Source organism: Aegilops tauschii, chromosome 3 (genome assembly GCF_002575655.3).
Source record: "Aegilops tauschii subsp. strangulata cultivar AL8/78 chromosome 3, Aet v6.0, whole genome shotgun sequence".
Classification (NCBI taxonomy): domain Eukaryota; kingdom Viridiplantae; phylum Streptophyta; class Magnoliopsida; order Poales; family Poaceae; genus Aegilops; species Aegilops tauschii.
In genome coordinates this window covers 473,403,823-473,430,384 of record NC_053037.3, presented here as the reverse complement: position 1 = coordinate 473,430,384, position 26,562 = coordinate 473,403,823, and the positions used below count along the sequence as shown (strand labels likewise).

General features: G+C 45.7%; 2 protein-coding genes and 1 long non-coding RNA gene across 3 annotated transcripts; 1 reads left to right on the top strand and 2 right to left on the bottom strand.

Annotated features, from left to right (window-relative positions):
- Positions 1 to 209: 209 nt before the first annotated feature.
- On the bottom strand, positions 210 to 2,168 carry LOC141021019 (uncharacterized). The gene is made up of 2 exons (XR_012181018.1): positions 1,687 to 2,168; positions 210 to 507 (listed from the first exon to the last, which is right to left on the bottom strand). It is a non-coding gene; the product is annotated as an uncharacterized lncRNA (long non-coding RNA).
- A 146-nt stretch (positions 2,169 to 2,314) lies between these two features.
- Positions 2,315 to 3,766, top strand: LOC109778204 (uncharacterized). The gene has a single exon (XM_020336758.2). The coding sequence runs from the start codon at positions 2,374 to 2,376 to the stop codon at positions 3,379 to 3,381; it is 1,008 nt and encodes a 335-aa protein (XP_020192347.1). The 5' UTR covers positions 2,315 to 2,373; the 3' UTR covers positions 3,382 to 3,766.
- A 13,210-nt stretch (positions 3,767 to 16,976) lies between these two features.
- LOC109778213 (transcription factor MYB3R-2) lies at positions 16,977 to 23,175 on the bottom strand. Its single transcript, XM_020336763.4, has 9 exons — positions 22,849 to 23,175; positions 22,523 to 22,719; positions 20,951 to 21,002; positions 20,546 to 20,603; positions 19,984 to 20,078; positions 19,790 to 19,893; positions 19,497 to 19,625; positions 17,587 to 18,811; positions 16,977 to 17,462 (listed from the first exon to the last, which is right to left on the bottom strand). The coding sequence occupies exons 2-8, from the start codon at positions 22,690 to 22,692 to the stop codon at positions 17,602 to 17,604; spliced, it is 1,818 nt and encodes a 605-aa protein (XP_020192352.1). The 5' UTR covers positions 22,693 to 22,719; positions 22,849 to 23,175; the 3' UTR covers positions 16,977 to 17,462; positions 17,587 to 17,601.
- Between the last annotated feature and the right edge of the window lie 3,387 nt (positions 23,176 to 26,562).

Here is a 26,562-nt window from a genome sequence, read left to right as displayed (position 1 = left end):
TTTACGTTGTGACATTTGCTAGCACACAAAGTGTTCCTCCGGTAAACGGGAGTTGCATAATCTCATAGTCATAGGAACATGTATAAGTCATGAAGAAAGCAATAGCAACATACTAAACGATCGAGTGCTAAGCTAACGGAATGGGTCAAGTCAATCACGTCATTCTCCTAATGATGTGATCTCGTTAATCAAATGACAACTTATGTCTATGGCTAGGAAACATAACCATCTTTGATTAACGAGCTAGTCAAGTAGAGGCATATTAGTGACACTCTGTTTGTCTATGTATTCACACATGTATTATGTTTCCGGTTAATACAATTCTAGCATGAATAATAAACATTTATCATGATATAAGGAAATATATAATACTTTATTATTGCCTCTAGGGCATATTTCCTTCACTTTCGTCGAGCATTGCTTGTCGTTTGGACCAGCTCCTCGTTTCCCTCATTTCCAGCTTCGCCATCAGTCCTCCCCGCAATCCTCTTGCTTTTTCGAGCCAGTCTGTAAAACAAAATGTGCAACACCAAAAAAAGAAAAAAAATGTCATTTGGATGGAAAAAATACAAGACCTAGAAGAACAATTATACTTGCAGATAAAAAATGAGTGAATTCAATATCATTGGTGAGTACAGAAAATGTGCCTCTGTTTAACATCCCCTAACTTCATTCACATGACTACTGCAAAAAATGCCTATTATTCCTAATGACATCTCGTCTGCTATTCAGGCCAACTAGGTGGTGAATCTAGGCAACTGCAGGATGTTGGGTAGGCAACTTATAGCAACAAGACAATAAAAATAACTAATTACCCAAAGAAAGCAACTAATGTTATATTTCCTTGCAAAATGAGTAGTAAAATTGAGCAACTACTGTCATATACATATACAACTACCCCTGCAGATCCAAGCAACCCCAAAAGGCAGCCAAAAACTGATAAGCAACTTTAAAAATATATTGTAACCAACTATTTTAACAAAAAGATTGAACAACTACTGTCACATGGCTACACAATGCCCCCATCAGATCCAGGCGACTTAAAACAGCACCCGATGGGGTGAGAAAAAAAACAGCAATAGTTGCGCAAAAAATTCATGGCAACTGTGTGAGAAAAAAATGAGCAACTATTGTCGCCTAGCTACACAATGCCCCCATTAGATTAGATCCAGGCACTCAAAACAGCACCCGATGGGTATGAGAAAAATACAGCAACTGCTGCGCAAATTCATGGCGACTGTGTGAGAAAAATTGAGCAACTATTGTCGCCTGGCTACACAATGCCCCCATTAGATCCAGGCAACTCAACGGCGCCGATGGCTGAGACAAAAATCAGCAACTGCTTCGCAAAATCATGGCAACTATGTGACAATAATTGAGCAACTGTTGTCGCCTGACTATACAAATCCCCTCATAGATCCACGCGCTCAAATAGCACCCGAAAACACCCTAAATCTCGACGGGATCTCAACCCCCAACATCCCTCACCGTATCACCAACCTCAACATTCAGATCTCGACCCCCCTACAGAAACACGACCGTTGTAGATGCAATGCACAGGCCCCGCAGATGCCATGGACAACCCGTGCTCGCCCTCCGTGCTCGCCCCGGCACCTCACCCAAACCCTAGCCCTCACCCTCACCAAGCCAAACCAGGAAAAAAGCAAGGACGAGATGCGGGATTACCTCCGCCTGTAGCCGCAGCCGCAGCCGACCCGCGCCGACGAATCCACGACCGCAGTCCCGCGCAAGTCGTCGTCGCGAGAGGAAGAGGCAGAGGCCGTTTCGGAAATGGAGGAGACGGCGAAGATTTCGAATGGAAAGGGAAGGGGGAGGGCGTGGGAGCAGTGGTTTCGCCTGAATTAATGGGGCGGGGCCCACCACTACGCCCTGTCGGAACCGTTACAAACGCACGTGCGCTCGCGCGTGCCGAATCGTGCAGCTGCACGATTAAGCGATTAGGAAATAGTAAGAAATAGAAGGAAAGAAACGTACGTACGTGAGGTAACTAATTGTGCCAAGGTTCTCAGCTGCACCCAACAGCAGGCCTGGCACTCAATTTTAATCCTTGCCTAATGAAAACGCGCAGCAGAACGGGGCCATAGAAAAAACTTGCTTGAAATGCTGGAGCCTACTGGTCGAGTTACGCTTATACGCGTGACAGCTCGCATGCAGAGAATACCGAATAATACCTCCTTGCCAATCATGAGTTGTCAACGGTTAGGGCTAGCGATTCCTCCATCCTCATCCTCCTCTCACCGCTGCTATATAAGCACATACGACCCCGAGGCCAAGACGTAGCCAGAACCAGACACACATCTACCTCCTGTCCTCTTCCTTTCTCCGAGCCACCGAGCGAGCGACGAGCGAGCAATGGTCGGGCGAGCGGCGGCGCCCAAGCGGAGGGCCGGCAAAGGGCGGCAGAAGATCGCCATCCGGCGGATCGAGAAGAAGGACGCCCGGCAGGTATGCTTCGCTAAGCGCCGGCAGGGTCTGTTTAACAAGGCCAACGAGCTGGCGGTGCTGTGCGGCGCCCAGGTGGCCGCCGTCACCTTCTCGGACGGCGGAAAGGCCTTCTCCTTTGGGCACCCCTCCGCCGAGGCCGTCGTCGACCGCTTCCTGGCGGGGGGAGGCGCGTTGGTCCAGGGCGCCGACGACGACAACGAGCTGAAGGAGCTGCACCTGCTGCACGGCGAGCTGCGCACGCGGCTGAAGGAGGTGAAGGCGCAGAAAGGGCGCGTGGTGGAGGCCATGGCGAAGGAGCGCGCCTCGGGGGATCAGATTGCGGCGTGGCTCGACCCCGAGTTGGGCGACATGGGGGAGGAGGAGATGATGGCCTTCGCCGTCAAGCTGATGGTGGCGCGGGCCGCCGTCTCGGAGCGCGCATACCAGGTGCTCTTGGAGGCGCAGAACGTCAGCCGCATGCTGCAGGCGCCCCCGCCGCCACAGCAGCAGCTCTTCGGCGGTAGCACCTTTGAGTTTGGTGGCAGCAGCAGTGGCAACGCCGGGATGGAGATGCAACAGATGCAGATGGTGATGCCTTCGACGCAGGGGTTCGCCGTCGGGACGCATATGCACCAGATGCTAATGGCAATGCCTCCGCCGCCGGGCTTGGCCTACGGGGTGGATATGCAGCAGATGCATATGTCGATTCCTCCATCGCCCGGTTTTGGCGCCGGGATGGAGATGCAGCAGATGCTTATGGCGATACAGCCGCAACCAGAGTTCGCCGCCGAGACGGAGATGCAGCAGGCGGCTATGGCGATGCCGCCGCCGCAGGAGTTTCCTGTTGGGATGGCGATGCCTCCGCCGCCGGGGGTCGCCGCCGGGATGAATATGGTGCAGCAGGGGCCCGGCCCGAACATGGGCTTCCCCTACTGAGGAGAAGAAGACAAATCCCTACCGAGTCTAAGTCCGTGAGAGCCAGATCTATTAATCCATTTTTGTCTCAAAAAAAATCTATTAATCCATTTATATGCATGGATGGACACCGATCTCTTAGATCATTATCAATCTATTTATATTATACATCGTGCTTGCAGGGGATGATCCTGGGTGCAAGATTCATTATCATAGTCTTGTAATCTATTTGTATTGGTTGCACCGAGACAGAAAAATAAAGAATGAAATACTATTACGCATTTCCTTTGGTTCTCTCTGGTGGCAACAGAACCAAAGATTTATGCGTCTTAATTGTTCAAAAATCCTATGAAAATTCTGTAACGCGAGAGCGATATCCAACAGCTAGCCTATGTTCCCTCAGAAAAAAAAAACAGCTAGCCTATGGACCGGCGCCTATCTAGTGAGCCATCAGCATCTAACACTTTTTGTTAGAATTCGATTTTAATTCGCAATACTCCCTTGTGCCATGGGCTTTGTTAGCCAAGACTCGAGGCAGCGCATTTGTAGAAACTATATAAAAATATATTCTATTTTGAGCTCCATAGAAATTTGCTTATGAATCAAACTGAGAAAGTTAAATTCTTTGTTTTCGTTTTGGATCATGACATTATACTGGTACTAATATGGACGCCAATACGCACATGACCTTCCCCCATGGGGGTGGCCAAAGTGAACGGTCGTTCCCCCGGCGAAGAGGGAACGAGTGAAGGCTTTCATTCGCTCGGAGATGCCCCCACTGGGACGGCTCCCCTGTTGGCCCTCCCGAGCACCAACTTGCTGGAAAAACAAACAAAAAATAAAGGTAAACAGGTGGGCATTGAAAAACGGAAAAAATGTCTCTCAAGAAAAAAATGTCATCACCCCTCCCCCACCCCCTCACACCTCCTCGCATTTATTTTGAGAATAAACTAGGCAAAATTGTCCAAAAACTATGCTATATACAAAAACAAAGATTCTCACATGATATATACAATAATTTTGCCATGGTGTGTACAAGTAATTTGTCGTGGTCCACTATAGTACCAAAAAGTATGCATGGTAAACTCGCCACGAATATTAAAATGCATGTAAGTGTGATTAAAAAAAGTTGCCATGTTCTATAGTCAAACATCTCCTCCGTATGTTAGAACTATCAAAAAAATAGTTGCCATCCTTTTATTCGATTAATTTGCCATGATATATGTAATAAAACCAGCATCGGCCTATAGAACTCAAACTAGAGTAAAACACACCATAAAAGACACCCAAAAAATGACATAATTCACAGAAATAAATGTTCTAAAAAGTTTGTGATGTGGCCGTTAGAAAAATGTTGTAGAAAGTTGCCATGCGACAATTCCAAAAGGTACTCCTAAATTTGCCATGTGACCATAACAGAAATTGAGGATTTCCAAAAATTACACACAAAGAAGAAGTTGCCATGGCAGTTGTAGAAAAACAAAAATCTAAGCTTTGCCATGTGGGTAGCACGCATAATGATAATCCACTAGTAAAAAACATAGTACAAGTGAAGTGGCAAAGTTGTAAAAAAATTGTCCGTAGGGCATGGTAAAAAAAGAAACAATGTACGCTTACATGGGAATTTGGGGGGAAATCCTCAATGAACATGGCAACTGCATATGTTTGTAAGAAAAAAGACACGGCTAACTTTCAAAAAATAGCTCATATGTGACAAATTTGGGGGGCGGGGGGTGCAAGACATGGCAAATTCTGGGGGGGGGGGGGGGGGGGGGATCTATTGGTGACATGGCAAAATGTACAGAAAATGTAAAAAAAAAAGTCACATGGGCAAACTTTAAAAAGATGCTTCTATCTTAAATTTGCCATGGAAATTATAGAAAAACAAAATTCTTAGTTTTGCCATGTGAGTACTACACATGATGGCAATCTAGTAAAAACATAGTACAAATGACATGGCAATTTTTTAGAATTTTGCTCTATAGGGCATGGCAAATGAAGAAAAAAAAGGAAAGTTACATGGCAAAAAACAATTGGGGGGTGGGGGTGGGGTCCATATATGTGCAATTTTTTCCTGTATATAGATGATGGCGAAGGTAGGAAAATCATAGATGAGTGGCAACTTTTTGAAAAAAGAGACACATGCTCACATGGCAAATTCGAAATATTGCTATATAGATCGTGACAATTGTAAGATAATTTGTACTTGATGTATGGCAATTTAACAATTTTGTTGTTTCTTAGCAATCATAGCAAATTTGCAGTGGGAACACATCTGAACTGGCTATCACAAAAGAAAGGCCAAAAAATGTACTTTGAAAAAAACATGGCAACTTTATACTCTGAAGCATGGCAAAATGTACTCTTAAGCCGCCGTGCCCATGTGTTGCTGCTTCGCCGACGACCACGACCCCTGCTCACTGGTAGAAAAAAGCCCTTTAGTCCCGGCTGTGCAACCGGAACTAAATATGCGCGACTAAAGACCCCCCCCCCCCTTTAGTCGCGCCTCTTACGAACCGCGACTAAAGGCTTTAGTCCCGGTTCTCGTGGCTAACCGGGACTAAAGGCCCGTCCACGTGGGCGCCAGGGGTCCGTCGGGGCGGAGGACCTTTAGTCCCGGTTCTCGTGGCTAACCGGGACTAAAGGCCTCCTCCGCAGGTTTAGGGTTTTAGCCCCCCTAAACCTGGTTTCTTTTTAATTTGTAGTGTTTTATTTCTTTTATATTTTATTTTGTGTTTTATTTTAATTTTGATGAAGTTTCAGTACACATATTCTACGCTACTATATACATGCATATGAAATTTCAAACAAGAAGAATTCAAGAGGAATATATAATATATATTCAATCTCGGGTGACCATATACAACTTCGAACAAGTTTCCATACACAATTAGGATGGATGACCATATACAACTTCGAACAAGTTTCAATCTCGGGTATGCATATAAATTTCTTCGTCCTCGGTATAGTGTTCTCCTTTAGGATTGATGACTTGCCTCATGAAAAATCCTGCTAATTCATCTTGAATTGGTCGGAAGCGAGCTTCTGGACTAAGCCTCCTCCGCAAGTTATCCGTCGCCTTCCACACGCTATCCGATGCCTTCCGCTCTGAGGTGTGTCTCCGGATGTTCTCACAAACATAGTATCCACATAGATTGGTTCCCGGTGGCTGCTTATCCACATTAACTAACCTTCTAAAATCTAGCTCATGTTTGAATTCACCGACAATTTCTTCTGAGAACCGTCTCCAAACCCTACAGGGCAAAGAAAATTAAATGAACAAGAGAGTTATTAGTTACTTGATATTAGGAAATGAACGAAAGAGACCGATCGATATAGAGCTCAAATGATTGAAAATAATTACTTTTGCAGCATTTTTCTCATGTCAGCCCAACGCTTTGGATCCGAATCCATAGAGTCCATGATTAGAACTCTGGAGGTGTGAAGTTCAATATTTAGCAGAATCCAGTGGAACCTGCGGACACGTTACATGCACAGTCATGCATAACTCATCGATTAGACATACCATGCATGGAGTAAACAAAAGAGAATGGGCACAAGAGAGAAACACTCACCCAAAATGGTAAGGAAATAGAATATGACTTTTGAGTTGATGCTTTCTAAGAAACTTGTACAAGTCTTTCTCCACGTCTTCGGGGTGATTTTGTAACACATGTCCATTAACGATATGTGGGTCAATGAACCCAACATCATGGATGTTTCTTATTTTGCATTCCCAAATCTTCAATCTGCATAATAGCGTACGCAACAATATAGTTAGGACAATATATATATATATATATATAGTGCAGGCAATGAAGAACGAGATGAGGTAGAAATAAATCACTTACAGAACGTAGCAACTCAGCATAGATTTGTCGAGGTCGCGCAGATTGAACAGCTGGAACAATTCACTCATATGAACTTGTACAGAGTACCGTTTGGTGTGATGCTCCTCTGTAACATCCGCATAAACATATTCTTTGTCGGCCCATGTTATGAATTGCTTGTACCAACGTAGCAGATTTCGCATTTATGGTGGTAGACTCTTTTCCCGCGTAGGCTCGACGAGAGGCCCATTCCGCACATATTGTAATGCTATCTCACATACTGGCGCATCCTCAAGGCCTAAGAAGGCACGAAGAGTCAAACCCATCTCGGACGCTTGTTTCATGGCACTCGCTACAGTCAATCCAAGTGCTGCCGCAGCTGCTATGATCTCGGGGTCCTCTTCCGGACCGGCTTTCACTATGAGCGGGGGGATCGATTGTTTCTTCTGCATCCCGAGCTGGTCAACTTGTTTCCCGCTTTTTTTACTTTCTTCTTTCTCCTCCTTCAATATTTTTGCTTGCCTACGAAGTTCATGTCCATAGTCGTCAGGCATATTCAGCTCGGCTTGGGACGGTGTCGTCAAAAAATCCTTAGCCCACTTCTTTTGCTTCTCAGTGAATACTTGCTTGGGCTTAGGCTCTTTTATCGCCTTCATATCCGCCTTCCATTTCTCATAATCAGCAGACGCGGCCAATTTGGTTTCAGCTTCACTAAGTTCCCAAGGCCTTGGGAGGAGAGGCTTCAGTGATGGCTCCGGTACCCTTGTGGTCTTAGGTACATAAGGGTCCGGGTTAATAGTCCAGGAGCGGGTTTCCTTGCTGTCCGCCTGCTTCTGCTTCTTCGCCGGAGGTGGATTGGGGGGCGTCGTACCCGCCGGAGGTTGTGGATCGGGGGACGGCGTCGAATGGCGTGAAGGAGGTGTAGGTGAACCACCACGACCACCACCACCGCCACCACCACCACCACCACCACCATCGGAGGGGGGTGGACTTGCTAGCCTTGGCGCCTCGCCTGGAAACACTATGTACTTCTTTTTCCATAGAATGATCTGGCGCTTGACATCTCCAAGTCTTCTCTCCCCTTCGGGTGTAGGTTTGTCAATCTCCAGGTCCTCAAACCCTTGGACTATGTCTTCCACCGTGACACGAGCATAGCCATATGCAATGGGGTTGTTGTGGTGGAGTGCTCCAGGTGTACAGGGTAAAGCACTGCCGCTAGCTACCTTCGTGGAAACGTTCCCCATGGGATAATGCAGATCACATTCTTTCATCTCCTTTACATCATCCACGGGGTAGTGAGGCTCCGGTGCACGAATCTCGATCATCGGTGCACTAGCACCAGGCGGGGCATCCGTGGAAGCCACGCTGCTTCTCCGCTGCTGGCTTCCGCGATCCGCTTCATGATCTTCATGCGGCCCTGCAGCCGATTTTTCTTTTACTAGTTCATGCACGGTCTGCTTCAACTCATGGAGTTCCGATGCAAACTTCGCCATAAGATCTGCATCCCGGTCCGTCTTTCTCTTACGGCTTCTGTAACAGTACGGGTCATTGTCCTGGGAAAACCCTACTTTCCACGGAACTTTGCCTTTGCCTCGTACACGTCCTCCGTGTTCATCATTCCCAAGGGCTGTTGTCAGTGCGTCTTTCTCTCTGTTGAACTTGATCAAGCCCTCTTGAGCTTGGGTCATTGCGTCAATAAGGGCTTGGGTGGGAGCAAACTTTTTCTTCCGGTGAACACACACCCCTGTCTCCGGGTCTAGCGATCCCCCATGCCCATACCACCAGCTTTTGGCCCTTGGGTCCCATCCCTCTGTACCTAGAGGGATTCCTCGCACCCTCAGGTCCTCCTCCATCTTCTGCCACCTAGGCTCCGAAAGGCGGTATCCTCCTGGCCCCATAATATGATGGAACTTTTTCTTACTCGCATTATCCTTATTTTTTTCGATATTTCCTTGAAATGCTCCGATTGCTTTTGCCTCACAAATTCTGGCCAATCATCTTTCAGTTTCTCATGTTGTCCATTGAAATCCGGAGTCTTGCCCTTGTTGACATGGTCACGGGTTAAATTTTTCTTGAATTTCCGGAATGCTTCGCCCATCTTCTGAAGAGCGAACTCTTTAACTAGCCTCCTCCTCTCACGTCCACCCGGAACCTCGTTACCGAATTCATCGACTTTGTTGTATTCCGGAGGTAGAATGAAATGTTCCATAAGCTTTCTCCAGCAATCCTTTTTCGTTCTCTTGTCGACAAAACTGAAACCAAGACGTGCCTTCTTTGGCTCCTTCCATTCCTGGACGGTGATCGGGACGTTGTCTCTAACAACGACTCCGCATTGGTTGATAAACTTTGAGGTGTGCTGTAGGGGCTTGCCGGTTTCACTGACAAACTCAATGGCATATGTTTCTCCTGTTTTCATCGCCTTGGATTTGCCACGCTTTGTCGTACTCGATCCGGCCGAGGGCTAAAAAAATAAAGAGAGTCGTGCGCGTTAATACATATGTATTCACATTTCAGTAAGTTTGTATCACGAGAGGCTCAATGTATATATATACCTCGCCGGAGGTGGTTGCTACTTGCAATTCGAGATTGTCGTTTGTTGACGGTTGACCTCCGTCGACAATGTCCGTTCCTTCACCTTCTTGATTATCGCCTTCTTGATCACCGTCAAGGTTCAGAAAAGAAGAGACTACATCCTCTTCTTGCTCATATTCTGAGCCCGGCACATAAGGAATCTCGTTGTTGATGATGCCCATTAAATAACGTTCAGCCTCCGGATCCCTAAGCGGCTCGGCTCTATCGTCCGCCATATGTCACTCCTGCATGTAGTAAAAATTCTTTAAGTATAAAGGAATTAAAAAATAAGATTAAGGGGACATAGAGGAGGAGGAATTAAAAAATAAGATTATTGAGCACTAATTTGCATAGAAGTTTTTGTTTAGCACTGCCAAGTATTTTGTTTTTTCTTTTCTTTTTTCTTTTCTTTTTCCTTTTCTTATTTTGTTTTTCCTTTTCTTCTTCCTTTTCTTCTTCCTTTTCTTATTTTGTTTTTCTTGGTTTTCATTGGTTTTCTTTGTTTCTTTCTCGATTTTCTTGATTTCATTCCTTTGCATTGGTTTGTTTTGTTTTCTTTTCTTTGTTTTTCTTTTTGTTTTGTTTTGTTTTGTTTTTCTTTTGTTTTTGTTTTGTTTTCTTTGTTTTTCTTTTGTTTTTCTTTGTTTTTGTGTTGTTTTGTTTTGTTTTCTTTTGTTTTGTTTTCTTTTGTTTTGTTTTCTTTTGTTTTTCTTTGTTTTTCTTTGTTTTGTTTTCTTTGTTTTTCTTTTGTTTTTCTTTGTTTTTCTTTGTTTTGTTTTCTTTGTTTTTCTTTTGTTTTTCTTTGTTTTCTTCTGTTTTTCTTTTGTTTTTGTTTTGTTTTCTTTGTTTTTCTTTTGTTTTTCTTCTGTTTTTCTTTTGTTTTCTTCTGTTTTTCTTTTGTTTTCTTTGTTTTCTTCTGTTTTTCTTTTGTTTTCTTTGTTTTCTTCTGTTTTTCTTTTGTTTTCTTTGTTTTTCTTCTGTTTTTCTTTTGTTTTTGTTTTGTTTTCTTTGTTTTTCTTTGTTTTTCTTTGTTTTGTTTTCTTTGTTTTTCTTTTGTTTTCTTTGTTTTGTTTTCTTTGTTTTCTTCTGTTTTTCTTTTCTTTTCTTTGTTTTTCTTCTGTTTTTCTTTTGTTTTTGTTTTGTTTTCTTTGTTTTTCTTTTGTTTTTCTTTGTTTTTCTTTGTTTTGTTTTCTTTGTTTTTCTTTTGTTTTTCTTTGTTTTGTTTTCTTCTGTTTTTCTTTTGTTTTCTTTGTTTTTCTTCTGTTTTTCTTTTGTTTTTGTTTTGTTTTTCTTTTGTTTTCTTTGTTTTTCTTTTGTTTTTCTTTGTTTTCTTCTGTTTTTCTTTTGTTTTCTTTGTTTTTCTTCTGTTTTCTTTTGTTTTTCTTTTGTTTTGTTTTTCTTTGTTTTCTTCTGTTTTTCTTTTGTTTTTCTTTGTTTTCTTTGTTTTTCTTTTCTTTTGTTTTTTCCTTCGTTTGTGGCGGCGGCGGCGGGAGGCGGAGGACGGCAGGCGGCGGCGGGAGGCGGAGTACGGCAGGCAGGCGGCGGCGGGCGGCGGGCAGGGCAGGGGCAGGGGCAGCGGGCGGCGGGCAGGGGCAGGGGCAGGGGCGGGCGGGCGGCGGGAGGCAGGCGGCGGCAGGGGCAGGGGCAGCGGCGGGAGGCAGGCGGCGGCGGCAGGGGCAGGGGCAGCGGCGGGCGTTGGCGACGGCGAGGAGGAGCGGGCGGCGACGGGGCAGGGCGTCGGAGCTCACTGGGGCAGGGCGTCGCCGCTCACTTGGGCAGGGCGAGGTCGGGGAGGCGTTGACGACGGCGAGGTCGGGGAGGCGTTGGCGACGGCGAGGAGGAGCGGGCGGCGACGGGGCAGGGCGCGGCAACGGCGACAGCGACGACGAGCAGCCTGGCGGCGTCGAAGCGTCGGGGAAGAATGTGGAAAAATCCTAAGTGCCACACTTATATAGGAAACCCTTTAGTCCCGGTTGGGGACACCAACCGCGACTAAAGGGTACCTTTAGTCGCGGTCCGCCTCCCCAACCGGGACTAAAGGGTTTTGGCGCCGCTTTCGTTCCCGCGCAGAAAGAGCCTTTAGTCGCGGTTCGTGTCACGAACCGCGACTAAAGGTCCTTTTTCATATAAAATAAAACTAATTCATTTTAAAATCTTGAAAATACAATTATATATCAAAAAAATCAGAAAAATAAAACTAATTTATTTTAAAATCTTGAAAATACAAATAATATATCAAAAAAATCAGAAAAATAAAACTAATTCATTTTGAAATCTTAAAAATACAAATAATATATCAAAAAAATCAGAAAAATAAAACTAATTCATTTTAAAATCTTGAAAATACAAATAATATATCAAAAAATCAGAAAAATAAAACTAATTCATTTTGAAATCTTAAAAATACAAATAATATATCAAAAAATCAGAAAAATAAAACTAATTCATTTTAAAATCTTGAAAATACAAATAATATATCAAAAAAATCAGAAAAATAAAACTAATTCATTTTAAAATCTTGTCATTCCGTATTGCTCGTCCACCTTTAGCCCACCTCCTGTTAGCTTGAACCATTTGCACCGGAACAAAGGGACCTTAAAGGAGGGTCCATAGTCAAGTTCTCATATCTCCTCTATGTAACCATAATATGTGACCTTTCGCCCATTCTCGGTTGCTGCATCAAAGCGGACACCACTGTTTTGGTTGGTGCTCTTTTTATCTTGGGCGATGGTGTAAAATGTATTCCCATTTATCTCGTACCCTTGGAAAATCGTTATAGTCGAAGATGGTTTCTTGGCCAACATGTACAGCTGATCTCCAACATCATCATTGTCATTCATTAAATGTTTTCGCAACCAACTGCCGAAAGTCTCCATGTGGGCCTTTCTAATCCAGGATTCAGGCTTCCCCGGGTTGTCCGAGCGTAAAATATTCTTGTGTTGCTCGAAGTACGGAGCCACCAAGCTGGAATTTTGCAGAACTGTGTGGTGTGCTTCAGTCATAGAATGACCGTCCATACATATCGTGGATTTCCTTCCGATCTTGCCTTTTCCACTTAGTCTCCCCTCGTGCCGCGATTGAGGAATACCAATCGGCTTAAGGTCAGGAACATAGTCAATACAGAACTCAATTACCTCCTCATTTCCATAGCCCTTGACGATGCTTCCTTCTGGCCTAGCACGGTTACGAACATATTTCTTTAATACTCCCATGAACCTCTCAAAGGGGAACATATTGTGTAGAAATACAGGACCGAGAATGGAAATCTCTTCGACTAGGTGGAGCAGGAGGTGCGTCATAATATCGAAGAAGGATGGTGGGAACACCAACTCGAAACTGACAAGGCATTGGACCACATCGTTCTGTAACCGTGGTAGATCTTCTGGATTGATGACCTTCTGAGAGATTGCATTGAGGAATGCACATAGCTTCACAATGGCTACTCGAACATTTTTCGGTAGGAGCCCCCTCAAAGCAATCGGAAGCAATTGCGTCATAATCACGTGGCAGTCGTGAGACTTCAGGTTTTGGAACTTTTTCTCCGCCATGTTTATTATTCCCTTTATATTCGACGAGAAGCCAGACGGGACCTTCATACTGCTCAGGCATTCAAAAAAAATGACCTTCTCTTCTTTGGTAAGAGCATAGCTGGCACGACCTTGAAACCATTCCGGATGCCGGTCATCTGGGTCTTTCAAAAGTTGCTGGTCCTGCCGTGCTTCCTTTGTATCATTTGTCTTCCCATACACGCCCAAGAAGCTTAGCAGGTTCACGCAAATATTCTTCGTAACATGCATCACGTCGATTGCAGAGCGGACATCTAGGACTTTCCAATATTCTAGCTCCCAAAATATAGATTTCTTCTTCCACATGGGTGCGTGCCCGTCAACTCCCCGCGGAACTGATTGTCCGCCAGGACCCTTTCCAAAGATGACTTTCAAATCCTTGACCATATCAAATATCTCAGCACCAGTACGTTCCGCAGGCTTCGGCCGGTGATCTGCCTTGCCGTTGAAATGCTTGCCTTTCTTTCTTACGTTATGATTTCGGGGAATAAATCGACGATGACCCAGGTACACGTTCTTCTTACAATTAACCAAACGTACACTTTCAGTCTCATGTAAGCAGTGCGTGCATGCATTGTATCCCTTATTTGTCTGTCCCGAAAGGTTACTGAGAGCAGGCCAATCGTTGATGGTTACAAAAAGCAACGCTCGTAGGTCAAATTCCTCTCTTTTGTGCTCATCCCAGACACGTACACCAGGTCTGGCCCACAACTGTAAAAGTTCATCAACTAATGGCCTTAGGTACACATCGATGTCGTTCCCGGGTTGCTTTGGACCTTGGATGAGCACTGGCATCATAATGAACTTCCGCTTCATGCACAACCAAGGAGGAAGGTTGTAGATGCATAGAGTCACGGGCCAGGTGCTATGGCTGGAGCTCTGCTCGCCAAAAGGATTCATGCCATCAGTACTTAGACCAAATCTTATGTTCCTCGCGTCAGCTGCAAAATCTTTGAACACTCTGTCGATCTTTCTCCATTGCGTTCCATCAGCGGTGTGTCTCAACTCCCCGTCGGACTTACGGTCCTCTTTGTGCCATCGCAACGACTTGGCATGCTTTTTGTTCCTGAACAGACGTTTCAACCGTGGTATTATAGGAGCATACCACATCACCTTGGCGGGAACCCTCTTCCTGGGTTTCTCGCCCTCAACATCGTCACCAGGGTCATCGCCTCTGATCTTATAACGCAATGCAGTGCATACAGGGCATTCATTCAAATTCTCGTATTCACCGCGGTAGAGGATGCAGTCGTTAATGCATGCATGTATCTTCAGAACCTCTAAACCTAGAGGGCAGACAACCTTCTTTGCTTCGTACGTACTGGCGGGCAACTCGTTATTCTTCGGAAACATATTCTTCAACATTTTCAGCAAATTTTCAAATGATGAGTCACCTACACCTTCCTGTGCCTTCCATTTTAGCAAATCCAGTGTGCAGCCCAGCTTTTTCAGACTATTATCGCATCCTGGATACAACGACTTTTTGTGATCCTCTAACATGCGATCCAAATTCTCCCTATCCTTGTCAGTTTCGCAGCGTCTCCGTGCATCAGCAATGGTCCGACCAAGATCATCAGCGGGCTCATCATGTGCCTCTTCTTCACCTTCACCTAACCCTTCCCCACCTTCAGCATCATCCTCCATGAAAGTATCACCGAAATGATCATGATAGTTGTCATCGATATCATCCCCTTCTTCATCTTCTTCCATTCTAACCCCTCTTTCTCCATGCTTGGTCCAACAATTATAGCTTCGCATGAAACCGTGCCGAAGCAGGTGCATGTGAACGTCTCTTGAGGAGGAGTAACCCTTCTGATTCTTACAGACAGCACATGGACAGATAATAAAACCTTGCTGCTTGTTCGCATTTGCCACTACGAGGAAATCTTTCAAACCGTAGTGAACTCGCCGGAGAGTCGGGGACCGTACATCCATTGCCGATTCATCTGCATTATTATTATATAAAATATATAATTAACCATCATGCATTTGTTAAACTAACTAGCTAGAAATAATACAAATTAAACAATGAACTACACACATGCATATTTTATCAATGACACATGAAAGGTTCAAGTTGCTAACCGCGATCGCGGAGGAAAAATAAATGAGAAAGCTCAAGTGTGGCTCGGACACTTCATATCATGTTTGTTTCAGGCTCTCGGGCATTTCATCGAACACCTTGTGTGCATAGGAGGAACCAAAAGCAAACCCACCACCCCCTTCTGAAAATTGTGAAGTGAGCTGAGTGAAGTGAAGTGAGCTGAGTCCTATATATAGGGATGGGCCTTTAGTCCCGGTTGGCCTGGCCAACCGCGACTAAAGGCCTTCGGGGACCTTTAGTCCCGGTTGGCCAGGCCAACCGGGACTAAAGCCCCTCCCGTCCGCCAGCTGGATGGGCCTTTAGTCCCGGTTGGCCTGGCCAACCGCGACTAAAGGCCTTCGGGGACCTTTAGTCGCGGTTGGCCAGGCCAACCGGGACTAAAGCCCCTCCCGTCCGCCAGCTGTCGACCGAGCGCGCTGGGCCCAGATAGTTGGTCGCGGGTCTCCTCCCGAACCGCGACTAAAGACCCCTTTTGTCGCGGTTCGATTATTTTGGGGACTAATGAGGCGTATGGAAGCCTCTTTTTCTACTAGTGGCTACTGCTCGTCGTACCCTCTAATCTCCCACCAGCTTCGAGATCGTGAGACTCCATTGAAAGGGCGAGCTTTCTCCAACCAGAAATTCAACATTCCTAAGCCCCGATCTGAGCTTCTCTCATGGCTGATCACACCCCACCCCTTGCCCCGTCCTCCATCGACGATGACGACTTGCTTTCCAGGTGCTCAAGACGACGAATGGCGTTGCTTACCTCCTTGCGCTAGCTGGAGAGGAGGAAGGAGAACTCGTGGCCCTTGCTAGCGATGGAGAGGACACATGCCTAAGCTCACAGAGTGAGAGGGAGTGGAATGGGGAGGGAGAACCAACTAGAGCGTCGCTGATGTTTTCGAAGCGGAGGCGCCACTCTTTCGTCTCGCTCCGCTAGTCAACCGAGATACCGGTTGCAGTCGGCAAGTGCGGTAGGGAACGAACGAATTCGCGAAGGTGTTGCCATGTTGTCCTTGCATCAAGATTCGCGCGCGGACGCACCGGACATCGCTTGCGTTCGCTCAAAAAATGTTGTGAGCTGACATCAGTTGTATAGCATTTCAAATTAATTTTGGTTTAATATACCGCTCAAACTATGCTTTGTATTTTGTTTGTTTGTTTATTTTGCAAGTGATTTGGAGTCAGATCGGACAACACCACGAATAATTGGGTGTAAAAAACATAAATTATGTTCAAATAATATCCACAGTAGCATTTCAGTCTGACTTGATTACATTTTAATATAATACTTGCAGTGATATACGTAAATAATTTGGTGAGGAGATAGAAGCCAAACATGATGACTCGTACTAGCTTTTGAGTTTCCATGTTCGTGGCACTGAAGGTACAATCAATAGTATTGAGGCCAAGAAGATATCATTGAGCTATGAAGTGTTCACTCCTATCACTAGCGAAACCGCATTCATCCTCCAAAAGCAGAAGTAAAAGAATCTACCAGATATTCATTTCACCAAGAAACACTGAACATTCGCCACAGAGAAATGCATGGGACACCTCAAATCAACCAAACAGTTTCTCGACAAACAATTGCCAGATTGGACAGTAAAAACAACCTCTATTTATTATTATTACTATTACAAAGAGAAGAACAAACTAGACACCCCTTCCAATGAGACCCTTATTCAGCTATGAGTTACTAGCTCTATGGTTTAAATCTTTCTACAGTTGGGCTTCTTCTATAGCTGAACTCCTATCTGTTAAGTATACAAGCTGCAACGAGCAAAGTAAAATCTTCTATAGAGCCACCATCAAACCAAATTTAAAGACCGTGTTTGTACACCCATTGTTAAGAGAGATGGCAGGGTGGGCATGCATTGGCCCTTCTCTGTTCAGTCCTTCGATCCGATTGCGCAAGTCGTTTTCCTCCAAGAGCTGTGTTTGATATGCGTTTTGGTTTGATTGGACATACACCAGAGCCGATCACATCGGCGAGCTCTCAAGGTCTTTCTGCTCTACTGTCATACTTCATCAGATTGGCATCAGCTCCTACAGGACAAGGGAGAAAATCAATTATGCACATGTTTGATGATCAGCATAAAACCAAGTGAATACTGCATCAAAGAAAACGCATTACATGAGTGCAATATTAAATATATCTGCGGTGGTATACCTGCACAATGTAGGATTAGGTTACATCCATGTTTGTTGTATACGCTATGTTCTTGGTTGAAGTTTCCAGCTGGGTAACATGCCCGTTAAGTTCCTTTTCCTTCATTATTGAGGCTTCACTCAAACTATGTGTGCTTTGAGAATTCTGGTGAGGTGAGTTCAGGACCTCAGAACCACAAGTACCCAATCCATTTGATGAAAAATCTAGTTGTTTCTCAACAGATTTTGTGAGACACATTCTCTTTGCCCTTATCCGGTATGGAGGTGAAACATCAAAGCCCCTGGCAGAACTCGGTAGCCCATCAAGAGAACCCAGTGACAGAAAGGAAGCAGTTCTAAATGACTCTGGGGTGTCTGTAGTAGGGCGCTTCCCAGCAGGGGTGTAAAAGCTATCAGTGTTCGGTTCACCAAACTTCAAATCACTAGCAGGTGTCGGTCTTTCTCGTTTTCTTCTTCTTAATATTGAAGGGGTGACTGGGAAGCTGTCAGCAGCAATCTTCAATATTGAATCAACACTTAACTGGACTGACATTGTTCCCTTCGTTGGCGTCGTGCAACCATTGGGGGATAGTGCTCCATTCCTGCAATGCTCAGATGTCTGATGCCCGGTTTGATGTTCAGAAATGAGTGAGGAACTGGCAGGGGCTACATCATTCATGTTAGGAATCTGGTAACAAAGAGGACCAAGGCTAGACTGTGCGTCATTCTTCAAAGATGATTCTTCACCTTTAGCTGGTACAGCTTCTAGCTGAGTGCTATCAGGTTTCCCCACGGTATCAAGTGTGGAATCAACCTTGAGTCCCTTTTCATGAACAGAAATAATTTCCAAACCCTTGTCACGAACAGAATCACTTTCTAGACCTTGTGCCGCTGAAGTAACAGCAGAGCCATTGACCACCGATGACACTTCATATGAAGTTGGTGGCTGCACAGTTGGTAAAAAAGAAATGGATAGGAACCCTGAGCGGTCCTTGGCATGAGCCAGTTTGTATGACTGTAGATGTGAGCTAAAATTAGAATGATGAGCTATTTCAGGCAGGTGTTTTGAAGTGATGCCGGGCACTGTGTTTAGATCAAGATGGCCCTCAGAAGCCACCGGCTTCTGTTTATCATTGAAGTCATCATGACCAACTAGTCTTGGAATTGCCAAAATATTTCTGGTGCCATAGACATCTAACTTCTTTCTCAAAGAACTATTCCAATGATTCTTTATAGAATTATCAGTCCTGGAAAGAGCAACATACTATCAGCACGAATACATTATCTTGTGAAGTGAACAAGGAAAACTAAGGTGAACAGGGTGCAGACAGTAAAGACACAACTCATACTTACAAGGAAACAATCAAGAGTTGATGACCATAAAAAAAAGCTTTGCACAGTTATAAACAGAGAATCAAAAACAAACTAACTAAATAAGTGTGCATTATGAGTAATACGCGTGCTTACAGATTTATCATCATTCAGCTCCAGAAGCCTGTAGTTAGTTTTTGGAGAATTCAATTATTTATTCAAATTTGGCAGATCCATTCCATTTATGATAATCTTGTAAATGCAATTCTGTTTATCAGAACCAACAGTAGAGGGTTTAAAAGAATTATTTATTCAGGTTTATTCGCAGATAATCAACAATAGAGGTTTGGGTGGTGGTTGGCCAGGGCCACATTTATATTGTGCATCTTTATTAAAAAGAAAATCCAATGGTTAAAAAGTTCAACATAACGAGTTAACGGAAAAAACTACAAATGGCCCGTGTTATTTTACATCATGGCAGGTCTAGTAAAATGGGTGAAATTGAATAATTAAAGTCATGAGATAGCATAGTTTGTTAGCAGCAACTCGATGCCATTTCAACATCATGCCGCTAGGTTTATGCAGAAAAATTCCAATAGGATGTAAGCTGTTTGGCAGTACCTTCCAGGAAGAACTTTTGCTATTTCGGCCCATTTATTCCCATATTCCCGATGGGCGTTAATCAGTGCCTGTTCCTCCTCAGCAGTCCAAGCATCTTTCCGTATGTCTGGATTCAGATGATTGTGCCACCTAAGATGTTTTGTATGAATTCAAAATCAGCTTCATATTTACCAATCAGCTCTTTATGTAACCAGTATGTTTCTGAATTAGCAAACTTCCCCCCGTTTGTCTTGCACAAAGGGGGGAATGCATTTCAGCAAACCATATAAAAAATAAAACAATCAAAAGAATACCTCTCTCGACATTGCTTGCCTATACGTCCAGGTAGTGACCTTGCAATGACGGACCATTTTGTTGGTCCATACTTCTTTACAAGATCAATAATTTTATCATCTTCCTGTAGAAAAAATATCATAAATATGTAAATATAACGATAAATGTGCAAAAGCTTTTTTTTTTAAGCAAAGTCAGGAGTGCAGAGACAAACCTCTTGAGTCCAAGGACCTTTGATGAGTTCAGGGTTAAGAACCTTCTGCCATCGATGTAAACATTGTACCTCTGTCCTATCCGGAAAGAATTCAGCTGCGTTGGTAGATAATGACGCAATAAGTGAGCTCACCACACTTGCATATACAGAACAACGTCCAAAGAAGTATGGCATTACTATATTACTACATAACTAAATGTGGGATATATGCATTCATAAAGTAACCATTACCAGCCCTGAGATAAATATCATGCTTCAGCATTAAACAACTGGTCGAACGAACTATAACCAGTAACTACTCTTAATTTCTGCTATCCCTTTTTCCTCAAATGATGCTGCAAATATGTACGATGCAACAGGGCCCCACACCAGTGGAAAAAGTCATTAACAGTTTAGCCCCTTTTTGAGGTATTATACAGAATGGACAATGTAAAAACTTATTTCAAAGTCTATCATGTTTGGTACAACGTCATACTGCAAATGACAGCAAATATAGATAGCAGTTTACAAATGCAAGGAGACCTGAGCATATGAGTTGGTACAGAGCAAAGAAGAGGCAAACCTATTTTCTTCCAGCTTCTACCATTGAAAGTTTCAACTGCCTTCCGCAATGTTTCATCCTGTTATCATTTGTTGATGCCAAATTAGCAGCAATCCACATGTGTGTTGGAATCAAACAGTAAAAATACTTTTCAATAGGAAAAAAGGAGAAATTTCTTGCGATATAAAAATCTAGTCTTCCAATAGCAAGACCAAGAATGACAGACATGGCAAATTGATTGAGAAAATTACGCACTGGATGATTACAGCTGACTTTTTTTGCACTGGATAGATAAATTAGATATACAAACCAAACTATATAATATTGTACATTGGCATATATACATTATGAATACCGGACTATGAATATGGTTTTGCGTTGCATGTAATAGACTGGTCTTGGTAACAGAGAAAGTGAGATAGTTACCTCTTGTGATGTCCAGCCACCCTTCGCTCTCCTTATAGGCCCACTTGTTCGCCTAATATAAGTAAGTTTTTGTCAGCAAAATTAAGGTGAAATATTGTCAGTTCAAGGTAATAAGGAACACCATACCAGTCCAAGAAGATGGATATGAAGCACAATCTACAGATATACACTAGCATACAATAACAACAAAAATGTGGTTTTTGCAGAAGAGGACTACATAAGAAAGCCGTGTAGTGTGCACCTGAAACAGGGACGCTAACTAATGTACTGCTAGTCCTACCATCTGAATCGCCCCTGTGGGGCCTTTTATCTTTATAAATTTGCAGGTATTTAAGTCTCATGAACAATATGCTCATATAAATTTCCCATAGATGAACACTCGCATCCTACCTGGAACCTTAAAGATGCCAGGATCCTGAATATTCTGGTTGAGATATACCCAGTAAAGTCTGGCATACAAGTATCATGGGAACCAGTTTTTGATGCCTGAGTGATCCAGGGCAGCAGATTTTGTGATCCAGTGTCACCACAAACAACAAAAATGAATGCCCTCAGCTATGAACACGCATCATTAAATTCATACCAAAAGCTAGGAAGCTTTATCACAATCCCCATATAAGAAACTACATAGCAGTACTCAATCATGGAAACTGTTCCAGAGCACATTTCAATCAATAAAGATTTACAATACAAGAAATTGCTTAGCAATATAGGCACACCATAGATGAAGCATTTCAAAATGGGACAGAAGTGTATTAGTTACTGCGTCTACTAAAGCCATGAAGCTAGTAAAGCAAAAAAAAAAGCTTCACTCTTATCTTGTTGAAACAACTGCCGCCTAAGCACAACTAATCGGTATCTCCAGTTACACAAGCCGGGGATACTAATACTAAAACTACTAAAAGTCTAAAACCTCAGCAACCATGACAAAACCCAAATAAACCTTCCCATCAAGATAACAAATATTGCACGGCGCCACAACCATGGTTAAACTAACTCCGCACTCAAAGCAGGCATCTTTTGCAAGCTGCATCGATCTACACAAAGTCACAAACTAAACTAAGCCAAGCAAATCAAATGGCTGAACCTTTAATAACAAGAGCATGCCAAAGAAGAACATGTTTAACACGGAATTCACCACTACAACATGCTTAAACCATGCTTGAAACTCTGGATGAAAACAGTATGTTGATATAGTAGTTCATGGAACCTTTAAGAACCCAGAATGCCTCGAGAACCTAACGGATTGCCCCGAAGAATCTATCTTTTCACACAAACAGCCACAAATACCACTCCTGTGCCATTCCTTGACCAAGAAAATCCGCCTTTTCGCAGAATTACAGCCAAAGCGCTCACCAAGCCAGGCAATTGTCGCTGATAGAGCCACAACCCGCAACCAAATCCACAAAAAGGGTCAAATTCTCTCACCCCCAACACCCACCAGGCCAGGACCACGACCCGAGCAAGCATCATCCGACCCAGGTAAAGCTAACGGTAACCCAACCGACCGGCCCAGATCCCTCCCGTCGTCGGGTCAATCAAGCGCACGCAGCAAAGAGATAGCTTCCTCACCTGAGACCGGAGATGGAATTCACCGAGCCGGACACGGGCGGCGACATCCGCGCGGGCCCACCGGCACCGCCATAGCTGCTGCCCTCGGACACCGACTCGCTCGACGCGGCGAGGGGCTGCCGGTTCTCCACGCAGCCCTCGTGCTCCGCCTCCTCCGCCATGGCCCCCATCTACCGTCCCCTCATCACCAGGAGAACCTACCAGCAACAGGGCGAAATCACCACAAGAAAGAAGAGAGAAGTTCAGATCAAGAAAGCCGCAGAAGGAACCGCCGCGGGCAGATCGAGCCAAGAAGGCGCCTCACGAATCTAACGAGGCGTGCCTACCAGATCGAGCGGGGCGGGGGATCGAATCCGGGGGGGGCGCGAGCCGATCGGGGGGCGGGCGGGCGGGCGGGAGATGGCGCGAAGGAAGGGAAGGGAGGGAGCGAGGGCGCGCGGTGGCTCGAAACCCTAGGGGCGGGCGTTAAAGAGCAGAGCTTTTTATCCCCCTCTCCTCGCTCGCGCTACGGCTGCCGTTGGGTGTCGGGGGAAGTTGTTGATGGAGAGGAGAGAGAGGACGCTTTCAAAAAACCTCGCCCGTTGAAGCGATGGGGGAAGGGGAGGAGGTCGGGCGACGGCGGCATAAATTATTACTGGCCCGCGCCGTTTCCCGAGTCGGCCCCTCGGTTTGTTGCGTATCAGATCGGATATGGAAAAGGGTCGCGGGTTTCTGTTACAACTCTTTTCCTAGGAAACAAATCCGTGAGCTTGTGTACAAAGAAAAATGACATTCTCAATATGGACTCTCAAATCACCTGCGTTCGCCTGAACCAAGCAGTTCGGACGTATTTGGTCATCTAACACGATACCGATCGGTCCGAGGACCGGCTTAGACGTTCGTTTTCCTGCAAATTGGAGGCAAACCAGAGGGCTTTGCGGGAGTTCGGACCATGCCACGTACGCGGCCGACACCCGAAACCATCCCAAAACCCTCTTCCGCACCCGTGGTCTTCCCACGCGAAGCGATTGACGCGAATCCATGTCGGTCAGCGTTGCTTCACAGCAACAGCGCCGCATTTATGCCGGCTCGGAGCGGCGCGACCTCTCACGGGTGAAGCGGTGTGTCGGCCGAGAGCGTCGCCCGGTATCCACGCATGTTTCCAATGCCGGAGACCCTTGAGCGGGCGGCATTGGATGGCTCTGTACCGTATTCAAAACGGCTCCCGTTCATCCGATTGCCGACATTAAAGAAGCGTGGCGAACGACAAACCCACTCTAACGTCTGCATTGACACGGCCCGATGCTTGGCCTGGCCAGCACACGCCTGGCACAACCAACACCGCACCGCCTACGCCAAGACCGTGATAGAGATGTGGGAGAGGCTCTCCACTGAGCAGAAGCACGAGTTGGCCGGCATTACGACCGTCTAGCAGGCCAATCGTGCTAACCGGATAGAAGCTGGCTTTCCGGCAAGCTCGTCGGAGGGCAGCGACGCGGACGAGACGATAGATAAGGTGTACGACGATGAGCCGACGCCACCGCCCTTGCCGATCCATGCCAGCATCACTTTGGAGCAGACGGGGACGCACTTCGACGTTGTAAATGGCGGAAGTGCTATAGGCACCACAGATGTCGCCGTTCCAGCAGACGAACGACGATGTTGTTGCGGCTACGGTCGCAGAGGATCTGGGCTTCCTAGATAACCAGCGGGCAATGTACCAGTCCATGCGCAGCGCCCGCAAGATCCGCCACGAAGCAATCGTGGTTGCGCGTCCTGCGGGAGGAAAGGGGCGCCCTATTCATGGAGATCGACGTGAAGGTGGCCGAAAAGGAGGCGCAGGCGTCTACGGACGGCGCCAGATGCATGGCTGAAGGAAATATGCCCTAGAGGCAATAATAAAGTTGTTATTTTATATTTCCTTATATCATGATAAATTTTTACTATTCATGCTAGAATTGTATTAACCGAAAACTTGATACATGTGTGGATACATAGACAAAATGTCGTGTCCCTAGTAAGCCTCTACTAGACTAGCTCGTTAATCAAAGATGGTTAAGTTTCCTAACCATAGACATGTGTTGTCATTTGATGAACGGGATCACATCATTAGAGAATGATGTGATGGACAAGACCCATCCGTTAGCTTAGCATAATGATCGTTCAGTTTTATTGCAATAACTTTCTTCATGTCATATACATATTCCTTTGACTATGAGATTATGCAACTCCCGGATACCGGAGAAATGCCTTGTGTGCTATCAAACGTCACAACGTAACTGGGTGATTATAAAGATGCTCTACAGGTATCTCCGAAGGTGTTTGCTGGGTTGGCATAGATCGAGATTAGGATCTGTCACTCCGAGTATCGGAGAGGTATCTCTGGGCCCTCTCGGTAATGCACATCAATATAAGCCTTGCAAGCAATGTGACTAATGAATTAGTTACGGGATGATGCATTACGGAACGAGTAAAGAGACTTTCCGGTAAGAAGATTGAACCAGGTATGAGGATATCGACGATCGAATCTCGGGCAAGTAACATACCGATGACAAAGGGAATAATGTATGTTGTCATTGCGGTTTGATCGATAAAGATCTTCGTAGAATATGTAGGAACCAATACACTACAAAAAAAGACACATCCGTGACATTTTGGGCCGAACGAAAAAAAATTCTGTCATACATATGACACTTCTATGACGATAATTGTGACAAAACCCGGTATCATCATAGATGTGGTGGGCTCCTACTTCTATGACAAAAAATCATGACAGAAAATGGGCTTTTCGTCCTGGGCGGGCCGGAGACGCAGCTGCATGACATTCTTTGGGCCGTCCATGACGGAAAAAACCGTGGTAGAAGCGAGGGGGAGGAAAATTTCGGGGAGCTCCCGGTTACGGTGGGAGGTCGGGGGCCGAGCGATGCGCGTTTCTCTCGTACACGTACGCGCGTGTGTGCGAGGCGTTGGCTCTAACTAAACCCGAGCGAGGTGTTGGGCTCTAGCTGAACCCGAGCGATTGCACTGCAGGCTACGCGTTACTGAACCCGAGCGATCGATCGATGGCTGTTAACTGAACCCGATCGAGCGATTCCTTCGCTACTGTTGCTAACTGAAGCCGATCGATTGGATGAATAGTGAGCGTTGCGGCGGGGGGGTTGGATGAACAGTGAGCGGTGGCGTTGCCTCTGGATGAACAGGACCCCGTGGTGTGGAGGGCTGGATGAACAGTAGACGGTGGAGGGGTGCCCGTGGAGGGGTGGTTGAACAGGACCCCGTGGTGTGGAGGGCTCGATGAACAGTAGACGGTGGAGGGTGCCCGTGGAGGAGTGGTTGAACAGTAGCCGGTGGAGTAGCGCGCGGTGGAGGCTGGATGAACAGGAGCCCGTGGAGGCTGGAGGAGGTCGACGGTAGCCCGTGGAGGCTGGAGGAGGTCGACGGTGGAGATGAACAGTATCCCGTGGAGTCCCGTTTTGCGGTACGGCACACCCCTCCCGATGAACAGGACCCCCGTTTCGACCGTAGGAGGTCCGTTTCGTCCGTTTTGCGGTACGCCACACCCCTCCCGATCAACAGGACCCCCGTTTCGACCGTAGGATGTCCGTTTCGTTCGTTTTGCGGTACGCCACACCCCTCCTGATCAACAGGACCCCCGTTTCGACCGTAGGAGGTCCGTTTCGTCCGTTTTGCGGTACGCCACACCCCTCTCGATCAACAGGACCCCCGTTTCGACCGTAGGAGGTCCGTTTCCTCCGTTATGCGGTACGCCACACCCCTCCCGATCAACAGGACCCTGTTCCGAACGTAGGAGGTCCGTTTCCTCCGTTTTGCGGTACGCCAGGCCTCGTTTCCATCGCTTGTTCCGTCTAAGCCCTCCCGATGAACACGACCACGCATTCCGTTCCGACCCAGCCGGCTGGCTCCCACGTGTTTCGTTGCCTCCCCATGAACACGACGCATTCCGTTGCCTCCCCATGAACACGACGCATTCCGTTGCCTCCCCATGAACACGACGCATTCCGTTGCCTCCCCATGAACACGACGACGACGCTGTTTCTCCG

Bases quoted from the DNA above. Each gene is read 5' to 3' on its own strand.
- LOC109778204 (XM_020336758.2), top strand. From the start codon at position 2,374: ATGGTCGGGCGAGCGGCGGCGCCCAAGCGGAGGGCCGGCAAAGGGCGG.
- LOC109778213 (XM_020336763.4), bottom strand. From the start codon at position 22,692: ATGGGGGCCATGGCGGAGGAGGCGGAGCACGAGGGCTGCGTGGAGAAC. The intron at 19,894-19,983 runs GTTTGTCTCTGC...TTTTTTCTACAG, and splicing joins AAGGTCCTTGGACTCAAGAG to GAAGATGATAAAATTATTGA. The intron at 18,812-19,496 runs GTACTGCCAAAC...TGCTCTTTCCAG, and splicing joins GCAAAAGTTCTTCCTGGAAG to GACTGATAATTCTATAAAGA.